Source organism: Nyctibius grandis, chromosome 2 (assembly GCF_013368605.1).
Source record: "Nyctibius grandis isolate bNycGra1 chromosome 2, bNycGra1.pri, whole genome shotgun sequence".
NCBI classification, from domain to species: domain Eukaryota; kingdom Metazoa; phylum Chordata; class Aves; order Nyctibiiformes; family Nyctibiidae; genus Nyctibius; species Nyctibius grandis.
The window spans coordinates 126,631,349-126,652,802 of NC_090659.1; the positions used below are offsets into that span (position 1 = coordinate 126,631,349).

The following is a 21,454-nucleotide window of genomic DNA, read 5'->3' on the forward strand; positions in this document are numbered from 1 at the left end:
TCCATGGGGCATCCTCAGGGCAGGGCAGGGCGGGAGGGGTCCTGGCTGCATTTTACACGCAGGAGCTTCTCCTCGTCACAAACCTGTTTCTGGACTGGAGGGACAGGCATTGCCTTGACCTTTCCAAGCAATCACAGAATCACAGAATCAACCAGGTTGGAAGAGACCTCTGGGATCATCGAGTCCAACCATTGCCCTGACACCACCATGTCAACTAGACCAGGGCACTAAGTGTCATGTCCAGGCTTTTCTTAAACACCTCCAGAGATAGTGACTCCACCACCTCCCTGGGCAGCCCCTTCCAATGGCTAATGACCCTTGCTGAGAAGAAATGCTTCCTAATGTCCAACCTGACCCTCCCCTGGCCAAGCTTGAGGCTGTGACCTCTTGTCCTATCGCTAGTTGCCTGGGAGAAGAGGCCGACTCCGTCTTCACTACAACCTCCCTTCAGGTAGTTGTAGACTGCAATAAGGTCACCTCTGAGCCTCCTCTTCTCCAGGCTAAACACCCCCAGCTCCCTCAGCCGTTCCTCGTAGGTCAGACCCTCCAGACCCTTCACCAGCTTGGTCGCCCTCCTCTGGACTCGCTCCAATGTCACCTCCAGCAGGAATGGCATTGCCCACACATTTGACATGAACATGTGTAGCCAGGGCACAAACACATCTCTTTCTAGGTTTCTCTGTGCTTGCAGTCCCCTCCTGCCACCATGCACCAGGTGCTTTTTGGGATGAAAAATGCCAATCCAGTCTGCAGGTTGTGGTCCTAAAGTTGCCAGCTCCCCCCCACCATGGCTCGAAGCACTGCCCAGAAGATGGGTTTTGCCCTGGGAAATGCTCTGCCATGTAAATCTCCTCCAGGATGGAGCTGGATGTCCAGGTTGGTGTTCCCCTCTTTCCTCAAGTGTCTGCTCCAACTATCCAGCAAGGCAATTGAAAGTAAAATTTGGAGATGTACAGATGATTGTACTGTGGTGGGATGTGTTGTCCCCTACCATACCAGCAAAAATCCCATCAGATGCACTTCGCTAGGCCACCACAGAGCCATCATATTGCTGCGCTCCCTGAGCACTCCCACAGTTCACATCCCTCCACCCCACTGTGAAACCCCACCAGAAATCCTCCTCCTCTGTTCTGCAAAGGATTTTATCTCCCAGCCTCTTCCAGCCTCTCTGTCCCATCTCACAGGAGATGATCATGCCCCTTCTACCTCCCCCATTAGCAACACCAAGGAAGAAGCAGTTTCTTTCCATCCTGTTTCTGCACTTCTCCCACTTGAAGTGCCACACATGAAGTTTTGAGATGAAGAAGGACCCAACACGAAAGAGGCATCATCCTGCTCATCTCTTCTGGTTGGCACCCCCACATCCCCCAGATGGATGGACACCTTGTCTTAGGGGCTGATGGATCATCAGCAGCCTGTTCTCCCTCCTCAGCAACACTGGTGATTAAATAAACAAAGCCAATGCAGTAGATCTAATCTCTACACACCTTGGCAAAGAAGGAGATGCAGCACCAAACGTGAAACCACTAGCTAAACTGGAGGACATGAAAATTAGGAGAGTAAACACAACATGGCTAAATAGGAGAGAGAGTGGAGCACCCCAGAAGGATATACTGAGCTGCTGGGAGGTGCTGGTACCTTCCTTTGTGGTTTGGCAGAGAAGCCCCAGCTAATATTTGCAGTAACCCCCTTGGCATAGTGAGAAGACATGTACTACTACCTAATTTGCAGAGGGGAAAGAAGGTGGGAATTGTCCATACAGAGTGGGCTGAGACGCCATATAGGAAAAACTAGGCAACTGGAGGGTTGAAATAACAGAAACCAAACCAAACTTAGGGCAAAGGGCACAGCCATGCACTCAGGGTTTAAAAATAATTCCTGCTGCACAGCTGGAAACATTGGAAATGAGAGGAGGAGAATGACAAACAGCTCCAGGTCCATCTCTGCATAAGCAGATGGTGCAGCCATAGAAGGAGTAAGTGTGATGTGAGGAAGAACCGAGGACGGTGTTTCCAGGAGAGCTTGGGGAAGACCCTGCTGCACCATCACTGGAGACCAGATCTAGACTGTTGCAGCACTGGGAAAAACAGCTTGTGTCTGGGATGGGTGAAGAGCAGGGCTGCTGGGATGGAGAAGCTCTTTGTCAATCACAGAATCAACCAGGTTGGAAGAGCCCTCTGGGATCATCAAGTCCAACCGTTGCCCTGACACCACCATGGCAACTAGACCAGGGCACTAAGTGCCATGTCCAGGCTTTTCTTAAACCCCTCCAGAGATGGTGACTCCACCACCTCCCTGGGCAGCCCCTTCCAATGGCTAATGACCCTTGCTGAGAAGAAATGCTTCCTAACGTCCAACCTGGACATTTAATCAGGATTAGGGGCAGAATAACAAACTAAAGGCTAAAAAATGGACTGGAGATTAGACAAAGCTTTGCAACATGTAAGAAGATAAGTTTCTGAAACCTCCTACAGCGAGGCTTGGGAGGAAAGCACTGATGGGATGGACTGATATCCCGAGGGGATTGCGTGACAGCGAACCGGAGCCACCAAGGCTTGGACATGACCTGGACATGTAGAGCTGCTTCCCATAAAATCCATCCGAGCTTTCTCACGAGGTGTCTGTTTGCAGATGACATGTGCTGACATTACAGAGGAGGCTTTGTCAGGGTGAGGAGGAAGCGTCACTCACTCCCTTTGTACGGCGTTTGGGAGATGTTTGGTTCTACGTGACTTTGGAGTGTCACAGAAGGAAACCTGAACCAGGAGATAATTGAGTGTACAAGACAGATCTTGCACACAAGAAATGCTGAGCAAGGGCAATGCTCCTGCTTTTGTTTCAGGTGCTCCTGAGAGCACCTTTCCCCTTTTCAAACCCTTTTAATGTCACCTGCAGTTTGTCCAGTAACAGCTTTATCCTCTCCTGCCCTGCCTGAGATCATGACAACTTTATAGCTTTGCTGTGATCGTCCCTCAAATAGGATTATTCAGGATACTTTGGTGCTAGAAACTTACTGACAAGTACCAAAGCAGAGAAATAAAAATGTTCCAGGTCTGGAGTGATTGGTTTATGAGAAAAGATCAAAAGAGCAAAGTCTCATTAGCATTAATGTTAACATTAAGCACACAAGTCGTTCCAGGAACTTCAAAGAAAAAAGTTATCAAAGAAAGATGAAGCTGAAATGTGGTTGTAGAACAAATAATATAGATCTGCCTTGGTTGATGGGAGGAGGCAAATAAGTCTGCAAAGAGACAGAGGGCTGTGCTGTTATTCAGCATTTGCTGGATGATGCCCATTGAGGAGGATGGTCCTTGGTCTGGAGAAACCACCAAGGGCTCAGACGAGCTGTATAGAGCGAGGCAGGAGAAAGAAAAGCAAATGAATCATAGAACCATAGAATGGTTTGGGTTGGGAGGGACCTTAAAGACCATCTAGTTCCAACCCCCCTGCCACGGGCAGGGACACCTTCCAGTAGACCAGGTTGCTCCAAGCCCCATCCAACCTGGCCTTGAACACTGCCAGGGAGGGGGCAGCCACAGCTTCTCTGGGCAACCTGGGCCAGGGTCTCACCACCCTCGTGGTAAAGAATTTCTTCCTAATATCTAATATCTAAATGAAGGGAGGGTGAGAATCAGAGAAGAGAAATAGTGCTTTTGGCAGTGAGAAGGACTGAGCCATGGGCCAGTCTTTGCTACTGGGATCTTGTTTGGTCGACTCTGCAGGTTATCACAAAGTCCGTTCTTGCTTATCTGCTGCTCTGTAAACCCCCGTGATGACCCCATCCCTCCCTTCCCCTCTGCAGTGTGTCGGGGATGGGGCTTTGTGCTGCAGAGCTACTATGGGGTCCCACTTTTCCTCGCTGCAATGCTGCATCTCCCCCTCTCCAACCCAAACTAGAGTCAAACACAAGAAGAAGCAATAGCTTTGCTCTGTACTGTGAGAGGAAACCTGGAAGCAACCCTAAAGCCACAGCATGAGCCACCCCAGGTCCCACCCTACTGCAGAAGGCTGCTTCGTCTGGGGCAGAGGAAGGCAAAATTGGGGTCAACGTTTACCAGTGCTGAGTTTTGTCCCTGGAAACACACATTTCCTTCCTGTGCTGCATTTCTCTACCCATCCTTCTGCAGTGTTTTGCAAGACGTAGAATCATAGCATCATAGAATCATAGAATATTTTGGGTTGGAAGGGACCTTTAAAGGCCATCTAGTCCAACCCCTGTGCCATGAGCAGGGACATCTTCAACTATATCAGGTTGCTCAGAGCCCCGTCCAACCTGACCTTGAATGTTTCCAGGGATGGGTGTCAAGGGGATGGGGTCGGACTCTTCTCAGTGGTGCCCAGCGACAGGACAAGGGGCAACGGGCACAAGCTGAAACATGGGAAGTTCCATCTGAATATGAGGAGGAACTTCTTTGAGGGTGGCAGAGCCCTGGCACAGGCTGCCCAGGGAGGGTGGGGAGTCTCCTTCTCTGGAGATATTCAAACCCGCCTGGACACGACCCTGTGCAACGTGCTCTGGGTGACCCTGCTTGGGCAGGGGCTGGGCTGCATGGTCTCCAGAGGTCCCTTCCAACCCCAACCAGTCTGGGATTCTGTGATTCTATGGGGCATCTCCCACCTCTCTGGGCAACCTGTGCCAGTGTCTCACCACCCTCAGCATAAAAATTTTTTCCTTATATCCAGTCTAAATCCCCCCCTTCTACTTTAAAACCATCATCCCTTGTCCTATTGCTATAGGCCCTGCTAAAAAATCTGTCCCCATCTTTCTTATCAGTCTCCTTCAGTTACTGGAAGGTGCTAGAAGGTCTCCCTGGAGCCTTCTCTTCTCCAGGCTGAACAACCCCAACTCTCTCAGCTTGTCTTCATAGCAGAGGTGCTCCAGTCTCATCTCGATCTCCAGATGATCTCCAGCCAGATCATCTTTGTGGAGGGGAACCCTGGCTCTAACAAGCTCTACGGTGGGTGCAGTAATTCGCTTGCCTTAGAGATGCTGCTGCCTCCAGCTCCCTGGAGAGGAAAGGGGGCTGCCCTTCGCAATGGAAAAGCAATCATGCTTATACCCTTAGCTGAACACTAATTTACTCCAAGAGCAAGCAAGAGAAAGTGATTTATATTTTTTTTCCTGCTATACCTACAGAAAATCACCTCTGATAACGCAGATTTCCTACAAAGCTTTGAGTGCTCCGACAGCAAATGGATGTTTTACCCACAACAGCATCTGGCAAAGTTTCTAAAGAGGACTTTTTTTGTTTTTTAAGCAGGGCCCCTCGCTGTTGGTAGTGCTGATACCCCCATGGGACAGGCACAAGCCCGCTTGTCTGGTCTTGGCATCTCCCGTCCTGCAAGGGGGGCAGAATTTTGCCACCCCTTAGATTATTTTCTTATTATTATTTTCTACTGCAAACAGTTTCCAAAAGCTTTCTGGGGGAAATGGTAAAATGGGGAGAAATTAAGGAGTTCTGGGCTGCAAAGGGATAAATGGGTGCTCAGCCATGTGGGAGCAATCCCTACAGATATCAGCCAGTAGAGCAGAGTGAAATCTTCCTGCTGCTTTTTTAAATCAATAACCAACCAATCCTTCCTTAAACTCTTCAGAACTGCTCAGACTGATCCATGTGCATCCTTATTGCAGTCTACAACTACCTGAAGGGAGGTTGTAGTGAGGTAGGAGTCGGCCTCTTCTCCCAGGCAACTAGCGATAGGACAAGAGGACACAGCCTCAAGCTTGGCCAGGGGAGGTTCAGGTTGGACATTAGGAAGCATTTCTTCTCAGCAAGGGTCATTAGTCATTGGAAGGGGCTGCCCAGGGAGGTGGTGGAGTCACCATCTCTGGAGGGGTTTAAGAAAAGACTGGACATGGCACTTAGTGCCATGGTCTAGTTGACATGGTGGTGTCAGGGCAATGGTTGAACTCGATGATCCCAGAGGTCTCTTCCAGCCTCATTGATTCTGTGATTCTGAGTGCAGCACTTGCAAAAAAAGTAAAGTTGTTTTAGTTTGAAGTCCATTATTTTCTCTCAAGAGCCGTTTATGAAATTAATACTCCCATCAGCCCTAATAAAGAACCTTTCCCCTAAGATGTAGTGCACCGCGCTTGCACACCGAGCAGGTTTTGCCAACATAGATCATCCGTAATGACTTTAAAGCAAACAAAGCTTCAGGAGGATAAATCAGGCACATTGCATTCAGTATCACCCTCATCCTGCAAAGCACTGATCTGTTTCCACCCCATTACCTCGCAGGACCGCAGCACCTTCACAAACCTGACAGCATATATCACCCAGGAGTAGAGCATTATATCCTCAGAAGTGTAACTGGTACATCAGGTCATGTTTTCCCAGGCAGGTGAAACCCAAACCTCCCTAAGAATCACTCATTCCTGCGGAAATTCGGGCAGTGGCAGGAGAAATGAAGAATTATTCTGCCCCACACAGTGCATGGACCTGTTTAGACAAGAAAGTTTTGACGCTGCTACAAGGTAAAATACAATTACACAGACTAGAGTATGGTCAAGACATCGAGACGAGCGTAGTTTCACCTACTAAGAGTGTCTCAGCACCTTCAATAACATTCAAAACCATAGCATGATGCCTCCTTTAAAAGAACTATTTGTTTTGTATTATTTCTGACAACACGCTGGTTGCCAGAAAACCAGGACCCGCAGCCAGTGAAGCGCTTGGGAAGCTCACAAGCTGTTTTGCATCTTGGCGTGAGCACTGAAGCACCCTCCCTAGGCAGCCTGTGCCAGGGCTCTGGCACCCTCACACCAAAGAAGTTCCTCCTCATATTCAGATGGAACTTCCCGTGTTTCAGTCTGTGCCCGTTGCCCCTTGTCCTGTCACTGGGCACCACTGAGAAGAGTCTGGCCCCATCCCCTTGACACCCCCCTGAGGTATCTGTAAGCATTGATAAGATCCCCCTCAGTCTGCTCTTCTCCAGCTGAACAGCCCCAGCTCCCTCAGCCTCTCCTCGTAGCAGATACTCCAGTCAAACACACAGGTCAACACACAGGTGCTCTTTCCGTGCCCCACCAAGGAAATTATCACATCCATCAAGCTGCTTGCACCATGCTGGGTTTCACTAAGCATCTGCTTAGCATACAAAAGCTTCTGACACGGGAAATGAAAGCGAACCACAGCTCACGTCTGACCTTGGGATGCAGCTACAACCTGCACGACCATTTCCCATGTCGTGTTTCCCACCGATGCAGCAGCTAATGCTGGCAGCGAGGGAGGAACGTGCATATTGGAATGGGCTGCCCAGGGAGGTGGTGGAGTCACCATCTCTGGAGGGGTTTAAGAAAAGCCTGGACATGGCACTTAGTGCCCTGGTCTAGTTGACATGGTGGTGTGAGGGCAATGGTTGGACTCGATGATCCCAGAGGGCTCTTCCAACCTGGTTGATTCTGTGATTCTGTGATATAAATACATGAGGTATCTGTGTGCAATGCCAAAGGGCAATCTGTAGGGCCTCTCCTACCTCTTTCGGCATTTCCCGTGGGAAGAAGAAATAAGGCACCGCAGACACGGCCACGAGGCTGGCTGCAACCAGGAAACCAAGCCACCAGGCGCCGACCCACCGCGGGTCTTTGTTCGTGAGCTGGACTTCATCTGCAACACAAATGGAGAAATGGGCATTAAGGTTCGCCAGGGGAGGGTCAGGTTGGACATTAGGAAGCATTTCTTCTCAGCAAGGGTCATTAGCCATTGGAAGGGGCTGCCCAGGGAGGTGGTGGAGTCACCATCTCTGGAGGGGTTTAAGAAAAGACTGGACATGGCACTTAGAGCCATGGTCTAGTTGCCATGGTGGTGTCAGGGCAACGGTTGGACTCGATGAGCCCAGAGGGCTCTTCCAACCTCATTGATTCTGTGATTCTGTGAACCAATAAATATTCCTACAGAAAAAGGGGATACCTGGGGTTAGACAGCATTCACGAGCAATCCCAGGAAATGAGTCCTCCCAGATACCTCCTCCTTAACTGTGAGGTTTAACACGAGTGAGCTATTCTCACTGGGAGGGGTGTAATTAAAACTGCAATCAGTTTACTGGATACCGTCACATCTAATCTCCCATCTCTGGAAGTAACAAGTGATAGGTCAAAGGAATTTGATAATCTCCTCCCTTCACGATGCATTTAGCAAATTGGAATTTTAAATCCCTTCCTGAATAAACACCAAGGGTTTTTCTCTAAGAAAACCTGAGGTTAAATTAGATTTAGCATTAAACAGCCACAGCTTGCTAGCTTTTCCCAGTAGGCTGAAGACAGCTCTAAAACTGGGTGTTCTCCAGTTCTGGCTGCTCAGGCACACTTCTCGTTCAACATCCATCTGCAGAAGACGGTTAGGAGAACTGAGCATCAGGGTGTACAGGCAGACAGCAGACCCAAATCCCATTTCTTCATCCTTCAGAGGCAGATAAACCAAGACTCCAGACATCTCGCCAAGGTTCACCCACCAAGGAGGACGAATAGCTGCAGCAAAGAGCTTGGAGGTCACCTGATAGGAGGAGGCAGTGTCATAGAGTCATAGAATCACAGACTGGTTTGGGTTGGAAGGGACTTTAAAGATCTAGTTCCAACCCTCCTGCCATGGACAGGGACATCTTCCACTAGACCATTGCTCCAAGCCCCATCCAACCTGGCCATGAACACTGCCAGGGAGGGGGCAGCCACAGCTCCTCTGGGCAACCTGGGCCAGGGTCTCACCACCCTCACAGCCAAGAATTTCTTCCTAAGATCTCATCTAAGTCTCCCCTCTTTCAGTTTAAAACCGTTCCCCCTCGTTCTGTCACTACTTGCCCTTGTAGAAAGTCCCTCTCCAGCTTTCCTGTAGCCCCTTCAGGCACTGGAAGGTGCTAGAAGGTCTCCCCAGAGCCTTCTCTTCTCCAGGCTGAACAGCCCCAGCTCTCTTAGCCTGTCTCCGTAGCAGAGGGGCTCCAGCCTCATCATCTTCATGGCCTGCCCTGTACCTACTCTAACAGCTCCAAGTGTCAAGTGTCAAGACTAGACTGTCAAGACTAGAGTGTGCTCTTGTGCTGCAAATATCATAAACGTATATAGTGACAAAGTCCAGGTGAAAAAAGTCTGGTGAAGTCAGTGAGCAGGAATGAGCTGGAGGCACCGGGAAGGAACCAAAGCTAATGCATCTGTAGTGTCAACACCCGCTGTTCCTCCAGCCCCAGCCCTGATGCTGCCTGGGCACCACCCAAAGGAGCCTGTCCATCATCCTTTTCCTCACGTGAGGATATGCTGAGCTGTATAATGTGTGTCTGCTCTGTTAACAACCAGGAAAGAGCCTCTTGTTTTCCAGGCCAGGATTCAAGAGCAGCCAAAAAGGTGACGACTACAAATGCACGTCTGAGGAAGAGACATTTGAAAAGGAAATCCCTTTCATGCTCCTTTCTTGCCCTATCCTGCATTTCTCTTCTACTTGTTTTCACCTTCCTTCCATCCTACCCTTCCCTCTGCTTCTTCACGTCTCAGGGTCCTGGTACCCATTCTCCACTTCTTTTCTCTTATTTCTCCCCTCCGTCTTTCTCTTTCATGTTTCTCTCTGGGCTTTGCTCATCCTCCATATCCCAAATCTTCTCCGGTGCTGGCTGGCAGCAAAATGCTCCTGCTGCCGTTGCTGGAGTATGGCAGAAAATTCATAGAATGAAAATCAGGTCTGCTCTAAAAGCACGATGCAGATGGGCATCCCTCTAACCAGAGCTGGCAGCAGCCCAGGGGTAAGGGATCCCCAGGTCTGAAGGAGGAGAAAGTGGTGATGACTGAAATATGGGATTGCAGCAGCCACAGGGCCAGGTTGGGTGGGAAGGACCCACTTACTTGGGCCATCCACTCCAGCACTGACAGGACCAGCATCCCCAGGTGGTGGAATTGATTTAACAGGTGAGACAGGAGATAAAGGGATCCCTCATCCCTTGGGGGTTGGGATGGGCTGCTGCTGGCTCGGTAAATGGGATGCAGCATGAAGGGTCTGGCTGAGGGCACGTTCACTCACCTCTGGTGACTTTGTCAATGTCGACATAAAAACGCAGCATGGCAGAGCCCAGCATGAAGCCCACCCCTGGCCCGATGACGGTCACGGAGAACAAGATCCCTGCAGAGGGGTGAGAGCAGAGAGGGGCTCAGCCCTTCGTGAAGGGACCAGGGGGGGGACAGGAGGTGCCTTGAGGCAGGACCGCGCTGGATCAGGGTCTACCCCATCTGCCTCCAGCATGGGCTGTTTCCCTGGCAGCTTTCTTGTCTCACGTCTTTCAAAGGATAACAACCCCATTCTTTCCAGGATCCTTCCACAGGAAAGGTTTTGCAAAACTCAAATCTTTCTTGCCACTTTTCTTCAGCCTCCTAGAAAGACTGAAACACACCCAGGAACAAGATGTGCCCCTTGGCATAAGAAATCCAGGAAACACAAAGTTTTTTTACAAGGTTAAGGAGATAAAAGTTATCAGCAAATTCTCCTATGTGAATTACTGATAAAAAAATGAAACACATGTAAAATTCAACTCCTGTCTTACAGGCGATCCTTTCAAATATGGTTCAGAGGTTTGGAGCATCTACCAGAGCAAAATTTGATGCAATACTTCCAGTCTCTTGACAGTAATGACCTGGTTTTGAGCCACCCTTGCTGTCCCGTTCAGTTCAAGCCATCACAGATAAGAGCTGGAAAAGGGCTAGAAGGACCTGCAAGGACCACCTTGTGCATCCCACCACCCTGGGACATCCCTCGCAGCTGTGTGCCCAAGCTGTTCTCCAGCAAGCCCTCCCCTGAAGGATACTTGCCCAACTCCCAGATGGTTGATCCTGCTTTTTTAGCTTACTATAAATTTCCCTATATCTAAATAAAGTCTTCCTTGCTGCATCTTGAGCCCATAGCTGTCTCCTGTGAACACAGAGATCAGATTATTCCTCTTCTCCTTGTTGAAGCCTTTTTGGAGGAGGACACGGTTATTGTGTCCCTCTCTGTCTTATCACTCTCAAGCCAGAAATCCCAGCATCTCCCCTAAATCATGTTTTCCAGCACTCCTGGTCTGTCTGCAATCTGTCCAACCTTGAGGTAGACAAACTATTTTTGCAGAAACCTTCCTAGCACTGGGTAGAGCAGAAGGGCTTCATCAAGCTTTGCTCTCATCAATGCAAATTAGTACTGTCTGGCCTTGCTATCGAGGGCTAATTATGGTTTCCTCTCTTTCCCCAGTCTTACCCAAATAGAGGGGGGAGTTCCTCTCGCTGGCAAAGTCGTCGATGTAGGAGATCCCAAAGGGCTGGATGGGGACACCGCCGATGCCCAGCAGCGCCTGGGCGATGAACATGACAAGAAGAACCTCGTGGTTCTCCCTGGCAGCATGAGGGGTGCAGCCGGCATCGCTGAGGTTCCCCTGGGACCCCGGCACCCCAGGCTGGCACAGGTCGGTGGTGTTGCTGAACATGCCTGCGATAACAAGGGGAGCAGGTCTAAGGAGCTTGGTCTGCAGAAAGAGCTTCCTGAAGATAGCAGCAAGCATGTAGGTATGCACTCAGTAGGTGTCAGGTAGGAAACGTTGGTGGAAGAAAATGCAAAGAAAGGGCAAATATTACTGTGCAGGTGTTCACAGCAAGATGGATGCGTGTGCCATGAAAAGCAACCTCCATGGAAAAAGTGGAGCTGAGATTGACATTGAGAAGAAATTGAGGTGCTGGAGCGAGTCTGGTGAAGGGTCTGAAGCACAAGTGTGATGAGGAGCAGCTGAGGGACCTGGGGGGGTTTAGGCTGGAGAAAAGGAGGCTGAGGGGAGACCTTCTCGCTCTCTACAACTGCCTGGAAGGAGGGTGTAGCAAGGTGGGGTCAATCTCTTCTCCCAGGTAACAAGCGATAGGATGAGAGGAACCGGCCTCAAGTTGTGCCAGGGGAGGTTTAGATTGGAGATCAGGGACAATGTCTTCACGGAAAGGGTTGTCAAGCACTGGCACAGGCTGCCCAGGGCAGTGGTGGAGTCCCCATCCCTGGGGGGATTCAAAAGCCGTGTAGATGTGGTGCTGAGGGACATGGGTTAGTGGTGGCCTTGGCAGTGCTGGGTTAAGGGTTGGGCTTGATGGTCTTAAAGGTCCTTTCCAACCAAAACCATTCTGTGATTCTACTTCCAGGACCTTTGATAGATCTTGCAATAAAGGTAAGTGAGAAAAACTGCAGATTTCGTGAATATCTGCTCAGGAAATGAGAACTCATCTTCCCCAGAAATGGATCACAAAGCTGCCCAAGCGAAAGTGCTGATTCCAGCACCCTTATCTTCCGTAAAATACTGGGGGAGGGGGTGGTGGTGTTTATAGCAGGATTTCCATGGTTATCCTCAAATCAGATGCAACTCTGAGTGCTCAACACAGGGCCACCTGCACCAGTATTCCTAAAATGCATGGCTAATTGTTTCCAATTAGCACCTGAACCCTGTTTGCAGCCATGAATTATTCACCTATTTAGTCTGCCTTTGGTGGCTGCAGCTGAGCAAACCAGCTGTGCTCTCTGGGATGAGCCAGAGAAAAAGATATTTTGTGAAGGTTTCTAAAAGTTCTGCTGGAGCTCGTGGCAGGACTTGGGAAGGTAACAAGAGAGTGGTATTCTGCTTTCTGTATTTTTCTCATCCCATCACTTTCTTTCAGGAAGAAAATCCCAAATCCACCCTGACCTGCTCCTCCATGAGTGATTTACACCTGCATGTTTCTTTCACAAGAGGTTGATTTTCTGGTGGGGTCTAAAACCTCAAAGCATTCCCTCAAAGACACCTCAGCTAGACGGGGGAAGACAGGTGAGGTGCCCCAAAAGCAGGAGAAGTTAGGTGTGAAACCAACGTTCCCTCATTGCAGACCACAGCATTTCACCCCCAAAGCTGCCACGCTGGGTTGACTCAAGCTCCTTCTCATACCTTGTTACCTTCCCATAAAGGGCTTCAGAGTTCATGAGACCTCATCTACGTTACGAAAATAAGGGAGCAGTTCATGTGCATGAGGACAACTTACCTCAACTCTCAGAAGATGAGAGCTCCGATGGTTGGGGAAGACCTGCCTGCTACCTGGTCTTTGTCTGCTGCATGGATGTGCAGAAGACAAGTGGGATCTATGTTTTGGTGGTTTTCATGCCCTTTCCTGTGGTTCCAGCTGTCCCCTGGCTCTGCTTCCCACCATCAGCTGTTGACTCTCAGGACTGAAATCATCTCATTCTCAGAAAATTAAAAGTGCTTGAGGACAAACCTACAGCTTGCAGCTGCCAGCCCCTCGAGGGAAGGTCATTTCCTTTTTCTGTCCCAAAAGGCATAAAATAAATTCCTAGAGTACCTACTGGCAACGGACTGGTCGTACTCGTAGGGTCCAGTTATGAAGTGGGGGAGAGACATGAGGAACCCAGCCAAGGAGACGAGGATGGCACCGCAGCCGATGAAACGAGGCCTGTGCACTCGGCTCCCGAAGTAACTTATGAAGACGATCAGCAACGTGTTCCCAACCTGCAGCAGGACACACAGACCAAGAGGTCTCACAAGGGAATGAAAGGAACACGGGAAGAGCATTGGCCAGGTAGACTAGGAGAAGCAAGCTGGTTTTCACCTCATTGAAGGAAGCGAGCAGCCCTGATGTCTGGCTGGAGAGGCCATATCGTCTCTCGATGGTTGAGATGGAGCTCTTCAGATAGCCAGAGACCAGGAGCTGGGAGAGCTGAAGGAGCCCGTGGCAGAAAACGAAGAACTGCCAACACAAAAAGAGAGTATCCAGCACGATCACTGTGAGCTGCAACACAACAAACAGCATCTCCTACACAAAGGCACGATTATTGAACATGAACCTTTGACCATGAGCCTTTGAAACATTACCCCTGCTCCTGCCATCAGTGGTCTCCTGAAATTAGTTCAGGGCCATTAAATAGTCCTCTGCAAAAGATGACAATAGGGTTAGTATTTGTTAGGAGAGTGTGGTTTCTTCAGCTGAAAGTGGCTTTGGACAAAGAGGTCATTTCACTTGGGATGCTGCTTGTTTGTGTTGGCCTTGACCCTGAGATTCAGCAGCAGAAGTGGGAGGTTGCACAACCTTCCCGCTCCCTTCCAGCCCGAGGCTGGCAAGAGCTCTTCTGGAACAGGAACGAGCCCTTCTGAACATAGCAACAAACAGCTTCTTTAGAGAAAGTCAGGAGAAGGTCAGGGAGAATAATTCAGACTTTCTGCTTTCCTTCCTTCTGGATGTAACAGATCTATCTCCTTTTGGAAAATGTGATGATTTGTCTCCACTTCCAGAAGGAAACCTTGTCAAAGACCATCAGCTCCCAGAAAAGTGTCTGACCTCATCTTCTCCAGAGTTTGGGATGTACTGGTGCTCGTCTGCCCAGGCGAACACATGGCTCCAACTGCCCCACCATTACTGAGAGCAGGATCCGTCTTCCTGCTCCTCACACAGAAGCATTTTGCAAGTGCCAAATGAACTGTCCCAGGAGAGATGGAGACCACCTCCCCTTCACCCACAGCTCTGTGAAGTACTCAGTGAAGGAAAGGAGCTGGCAAGCAATCTCCTTCCCTACTGCCACGTGGCTCTCCACAGGCTTCCTTCCAGTCCCTAAATGAGTTAAAATAAACAAACCAACCCAAACTGTTGCATGCTAAAGGAGACAGACCACTCATCTCACTGCAGGACAGGCTGAATATCCCTGGCTCCTTGCAGAGCTGCTGCCCTCAGCCTTGGACACGGCCCAAAGCCACGGCGTGCTGCTTTTGGCAGACGTTTTCCCAGTCGCTGGCCAGAGAGGGACATTGCTCTGGCTCTGTGTGTTTTGCAGCCAGCTCCCACCAGGCAGGAGTCTCACCTGGAGGAGCTGCTAAGCCTGGCCTGGATTTCTGCTATGTCTCGTTTTGATCCAGGGCTGAAGTGTGGTCACTGCCAAACGGGACTGCTCTGTAAGCAGAGGGACTATTTACAGCATGAAAAGGGAAAAAGAGGATGGTCAAGCCCCACAGAATCACAGAATTAACCAGGTTGGAAGAGCCCTCTGGGATCATCGAGTCCAACCATTGCCCTGACACCACCATGGCAACTAGACCAGGGCACTAAGTGCCATGTCCAGGCTTTTCTTAAACACCTCCAGAGATGGTGACTCCACCACCTCCCTGGGCAGCCCCTTCCAATGCCTAATGACCCTTGCTGAGAAGAAATGCTTCCTAATGTCCAACCTGAACCTCCCCTGGCCAAGCTTGAGGCTGTGTCCTCTTGTCCTAGCACTGGTTGCCTGGGAGAAGAGGCCGACACCCACTCTGCTACAACCTCCCTTCACGTAGTTGTAGACTGCACTAAGGTCACCTCTGAGCCTCCTCTTCTCCAGGCTAAACAACCCCCTCGGCTCCCTGAGAAGTGGAGAACCAGGATGTGGGTACCACCACCAAAAGTGATGCGTTGGCATCATGCAAAGCAGGATGCAATCCAGGACCTTCCCCCTTCCAGGCTCATGTCACCACTGAGGGATACAACCGTGTTTGGACTAGGAAATGTCACCCAGCCAAAGGAAAGCTTTCCCAGAGTGAGCTTTGCTAAAACTCCTCCGTTCCTGCAAGGCATCTGGCTGTGTCCAGGCACCGTTTTCTGAATAATGAGTTCAGATGGAAATGTTGAAGCCAGATTAACTTTTTCCAGGCACCCATAACACACAGTCCAATGGGTATCCAAATCCAGGACCTTCATGGCACGTTGGTTTTCATCAGTCTCCTGTTCAGCAGCCACCCACCACTGCCCCACATCCTCTTCAGCACAGGAGGTCAAAATGACTTGGGAACTTGGTATTTTATTCTTCCCTATCTGGGCAGAGTAAAGCACAGAAAAGAGAGACGGCCCTGCAAAGGACTTGCAGTGGCGTGGTGACAGTGCTGGGCAAGGACCCCAGATCTTCTGGCTCCAGGGGCTGTTGGCTGTTAGCCATCAGATCACAGCACGGCTGGTGATCTGCCAGGAAAGGAAGGAACAGCCTCATGGACTTTAGATCTGCTGGGGAGATATATGACCCTGTTTGTCTGTGGCTGCACACATGATGCTGCAGTTTGTCCTGCAGCAAAAATCACTTGTTTACATTTCTGTATCTGGTGAAGACATCTGACTCTCTAACTTGTATGTCTTGGAAAGATGCTCTTCGCACCTGGAAGGAGAGACCATGACACCATCGTGATGCTCGTAACAAAGAGGTTCCCCTGAGGACCAACTGCTGCAGAGCATAAGCTCTGTTCTGCTCGAGAGCCACAAGGCATAAATGCTTACAGCATCTCCAGGTTGTCAGAGGTCATATGGACGTGCACACCAACATGTGCTTCTCCTGTCCCAGGAGATCTCAGCAGGGCTAACCCTACACACAAAGCCTGCTTTCATCTAAAGCCTTCCCTGCCAGTGGAGCCTGCTTCTTCATACTCTGAACAAAAGGGGGGAGAAGCAGCAGGCAGTGGTGGTGTTTTTTGGGAAAGTAGTAGCTGGTCCAGGGCCATGTCATGGAGTAGGTGTTAATTCAGAGGTACAACCAGAGGAGCTGTAATGCTGAGGTTTGCTCAGGGTCTTGGTAGGCAAAATGCCCCCTCCATCCCCAGAGGAGCTGATCCAGGGACTGGTGTCAATGCGACTAGCTGTGCTCCTCCGGCCTGTGCTGGGGTGAAGGTGCAGGGCAGGCTTGGTCCTGCCTTTGGGATGTTCCCAGGAATGTGGCCACACCACGATGCTCATCATAAGAGGGTTTTGGGTTTCTCCCAGCAAGCTGCTGCTTGCAGCTCCAGTCACCCAGACCAAAACTCTACCCTGAAAGAAGGATTCTGCACTTTATGCAGCCCACAGAGCAACCACCACCTGTGTCCCCTCAGTCTGCTCGGGTTTGGGGGATGAACCTCAGTCTGCTTGGGTTTGGACTTCAGGGGATGAACATCCAGACTTGGAGTGCAGAGAGCTCCTTCACTGAAATCGGTAGTGTGTATTTATAGGCTTATCTTCCCCTTTTCTGGAAGAGAAAAGCAGTACTGCAGGTTCTGGGGAACACAGAGAAGAGCAAAAGCCTGGGTCAGTGCAAGGGCATGAGGACATCGTTGGTGGCAGGACATCCCAAGGGGATTTCAGCAGCGTAGGGAAACTGGAGGCGGAGGATAGGGGGTCTGGGTAACGCCAGGAGCTGGTGGGGTGGTTAAAGAAAGCCCAGCAAGAGCCCTCGGGTATGCATGGTGTCCCACCAAGGGAGCAGGGGCAATGAAAGAGCTGCAAAGGCATCAGACCACGGTGCAGCTAGCAGGATGAAATGAAAGGAAGGAAATCCCCATGGGCTGTTTAATTAAACATTTCAATCTCTTTTCTTCACTGCGTGCCTTTTTTAAAATGACTGCTAAACCAAACAGAATCACAGAATCAACCAGGTTGGAAGAGACCTCAGGGATCATCGAGTCCAACTGTTGCCCTGACACCACCCTGTCAACTAGACCATGGCACTAAGTGCCATGTCCAGGCTTTTCTTAAACCCCTCCAGAGATGCTGACTCCACCACCTCCCTGGGCAGCCCCTTCCAATGGCTAATGACCCTTGCTGAGAAGAAATGCTTCCTAATGTCCAACCAACACATCAGAGAGGCCAACATCTAACATTTCTGCGCCGCATGTGTCGCAAGAGCAAAGACCAAGAGGTTTCTAAAAACCTGGATACCCAGATGGCAACTGCACTAGTTGCTGCACAAAGGTTTTTAGACACAAGTCAGAACTGTGCCCGAGAGCAAGCAGGAGAACATTTAGAAAGTCAAAATCAAGATGGAAATGGTTGAGAAGGAAGAAACAAACAGGGATGTGAAGACCATTGCCTACATTTTCTCCAACTTCTGCAGCAATTGCACGTCAACTAGTTCTGGGAAAATGTCACATTAAAACTCGACTTTTTGCAGGATCTGCCATAATTTCTGTGCTTCCCATTTCTCCACGATGGTGATTTACTTTCCCAACGTTGCTAATGGGGGAGGTGGAAGGCGCACAGTCATCTCCCATGGGATGAGACAGAGAGGCTGGAAGAGGCTGGGAGATGAAATCCTTTGCAGAACAGAGGAGGAGGATTTCTGGGGGTTAGGATTTTCTTTTCCTAACGTAGCAAAGTGGGAGGTCTTGCAATTAAAGCTCTGCAAGGCCAAGTCTTCTTCTTGCTCCTCAGGGAGTCATTGTGGGCAACCACCTTAAACACAGGGAATTTTCAGGCTGGGGAATATTTTAATGAGTGAGAAACAGAGAGATGGTAATTGCTAGTGTGTGATTTCCAGTTTGCCCCATTGTAGCTGTGATGGTGGTGGTTGGGTGGGCGAGCCGCAGCAGTGGGGGCTTCTCTGGGACCTCCCATGATATGTGGTGCAGGGCTGACCACGTGCAGACCTGGATGCCACCCTGCACCTTTCTCAGCTAGGTCTGGGAGACAGCCCATGCCACAGGGCAGGCACATCCTCTGCATCATCTGTCTGGGCCATCTAGCTACTTTTTGCAAGGACTCGAGGCTGGGGTCCTTCCACACCTGAACTTGGGACTGGTGGGATCAGCCAGCCTGGGTATGATGGGCTACCCCAGCAGCAAGGGAAGATCAGAAGGTGACCTGAGTCTGCAGACACCAGCCTTTTCCCAAGACCTGGGTCCTGATAGCAGGAGGTACCCACAGAAAGACAGGAGCAGCCCCAGAGCTGGGTGCTCCCAGAAGACACCCCAAGTCCAGCTATCTGGCACCCCTTTCCCATTATGGGCCAAGCCACGCTCACATCCTTTCCCCTCTACACCAGTAGAATTAAAACAACTCAGAGAATTCAAAAAAGCCTTGCGTAGGCTGAGGAGGAAGGAAGGGAGAAGTTTTTTTAATAAACATCTGTGAAGCATTATTATAAGAGCCTGCTCAGGCTGTATGTTGGGATAACACCAAACATCACACTAGACCAGGGACAGAGGGTGCTTTGGCCCTGCCAAAAACAACCCCCTTGCAGTGCCGGGGCACAGAGCAACCTTCCTCCTCCGGAGCTGTGCCACCATCACTTCCCACCACCAGTAAGGCACGGAGAGTGCTCAAGACATCTTCCCAGTGCCCCAGAGGGAAAGGCAGCATCACTGGATGCCTTTACCCACAGGCAATGACATCCCAACTCAATGTCTACACCCTCCACAACCAGCATCAGGATGAGAGCATCTCTGCTCTACCACATGTAGAATGAGAAGCTTCTCTGCAAACATGCACTCTTGGAAGAACTCGCTGCTTTTCTGCTTTTCTCTATATTTTTTAACATATTGTTGCAGGTTTTCCTCTACTAAGCCTTGCATCAGTGAGGTATTGCTGCTCCCACTCCGCACGTGTAAGAGAATAGAGAAATGTACTCAATCCTAAGCAGCCAATAAATTGCAGAAGTGGGGATTAAACACCAATATCTCCTCTCTCGGTGGTTTGGGGAAAAAAAAAAGTCTTACAAAGCTTCCATTGTGTTTCTAGTGTTGGTTGTGCAGTTTAGCAACAAATCCTCCGTGTAGGGGCTCTGAAAGCTGCACACACAGTCTTGCCCCAGTTGTCACAGGGAAGTCCCTATCATGCTGTTTCCATGTGTTTGGGAGACTTTTGCTGCTATTTTAAGAAAGGGTTTTGTGCCTTAGCACGTGATAAACTCCCGTGCACTGGGCTGTGCTTACACAGAGGAGAAAAATGGGTCTGGGAGAAATCAGCTTGTTCCAGTTTAATGAAAATCAGTTGAGTGTAATTGGGCACAAGTCCCTACCACTGCACAGATCCACTTGTAATAAAGGCTTGGGGCAGGGAGAGCTCTAGTTTGTTCTTGAACTGAAGCACAGAGCAGAAAACATCAAGGGCTGAAGCTCCCACAGAGGGTGAAGATGGTGAAGCTCCCACAGAGGGTGAAGAGGGTGAAGATCACAGATGGTGACCTTATTGCAGTCTACAACTACCTGAAGGGAGGTTGTAACAGAGCAGGAGTCGGCCTCTTCTCCCAGGCAACTAGTGATAGGACAAGAGGACACAGCCTCAAGCTTGGCCAGGGGAGGTTCAGGTTGGACATTGGGAAGCATTTCTTCTCAGCAAGGGTCATTAGCCATTGGAAGGGGCTGCCCAGGGAGGTGGTGGAGTCACCATCTCTGGAGGGGTTTAAGAAAAGACTGGACATGGCAATTAGTGCCCTGGTCTAGTTGCCATGGTGGTGTCAGGGCAATGGTTGGACTTGATGAGCCCAGAGGGCTCTTCCAACCTGATTGATTCTGTGATTCTGTGAGAAACAGCACCAGACCTAATTTAAGCTGCTCTGATGCACTGTAGGAATTCACACCAGGTATCTCTAAAGCCTCAGGGACCATCAGCCCCAGAAGTGTTCCCCAGAAGGACAGTTTTGATTTATGCCTCTCTGTTGCATTTCAACACATGGCATCTGGTTTGCATGACACACTCTCTGGATATATATATATATTAAAAAATTGCAGTGCTGTGATTTTTGGTCCTTCAGCCACTTCAAACGCATAAACCACATTGTGCAACGGTTTTGTGTTTCTGCAAGAACCATTCAAACCCTGGACTTGAAGCTATGTTTTGTGAGGAAGTCATTTAGAAACCGGACAGGGTGACCTAACTTCTTAAAAGAAAAAAAAAAAACAAACCCCAAAAAAGAGATCTGGGGAAAACATCCTGTGCTGAGTATAATGGTGTGCTTGGTGACATGCATGGTCAGGACAGCTCTGCCTTAGGGGTGAAAACAAGTCCTTCAGCGGTTTAATGTGAAACAAAGAATGGGAAGAGAGGATTTGCTCTCCTTGGCCATGGGCTGCAGCCAGGATAATGCCCAGCAATGGTTTCATCGAGGTTAGTCCCAGCCTGCTGCATCCCTGCAGCCTCCTGTGACACTGCTCTGACCTGGAGAGATCGCTCAGGGTTTCCCTGCTGAGCTTTCCAAGCAGAAACCCAGCAGTAGGGTGTCCATCAGGAGCAGAACTGGTCTCAGAATCACAGACTCACAGAATCAATGAGGTTGGAAGAGCCCTCTGGGCTCATCGAGTCCAACCATTGCCCTGACACCACCATGTCAACTAGACCAGGGCACTAAGGGCCATGTCCAGTCTTTTCTTAAACCCCTCCAGAGATGGTGACTCCACCACCTCCCTGGGCAGCCCCTTCCAATGGCTAATGACCCTTGCTAAGAAGAAAGGGTCTCCACCAAAATCCTTCCGCCCTTCTCAGGGTGGGCTTCAGAAAGCAACAGACTCTTGCACTCATGGCTGTTTCAGAGCTGCCCGTTGCCCTGGCCAGGTCTGGCCCGCAATACTCCCCACCAAGAGTTCCCTCTACGTCTACCTTCATAGATACCTTCGCTCAGCAAAACACATGTTGATTCTGCTCACAGACCCGAGCTGACTTTCCACCTCAGCAGTTTTAATCTTTGAAGTTTCGAACTCCTTTAAATTATTTCTGCAAGGAAAAATCAATGGGGTT

At 49.9% G+C, this 21,454-nt stretch overlaps 1 protein-coding gene across 3 annotated transcripts in view; it reads right to left on the minus strand.

Moving 5' to 3' along the window:
- SLCO2B1 (solute carrier organic anion transporter family member 2B1) overlaps positions 1–21,454 on the minus strand; it is a 70,526-nt gene that overhangs the window by 28,145 nt on the left and 20,927 nt on the right. The window contains exons 3-7 of one of the 3 annotated variants that reach the window (XM_068418981.1): positions 13,574–13,711; positions 13,311–13,473; positions 11,205–11,432; positions 10,002–10,100; positions 7,480–7,610 (exon numbers count right to left, since the gene is read on the minus strand). In XM_068418981.1, coding sequence (XP_068275082.1) covers positions 7,480–7,610; positions 10,002–10,100; positions 11,205–11,432; positions 13,311–13,473; positions 13,574–13,711 — 759 coding nt within the window. Of the gene's footprint in view, positions 1–7,479; positions 7,611–10,001; positions 10,101–11,204; positions 11,433–13,306; positions 13,474–13,573; positions 13,712–21,454 lie in introns of those variants that run through there. The other 2 variants (XM_068418991.1, XM_068418984.1) reach the window with 2 other exon arrangements.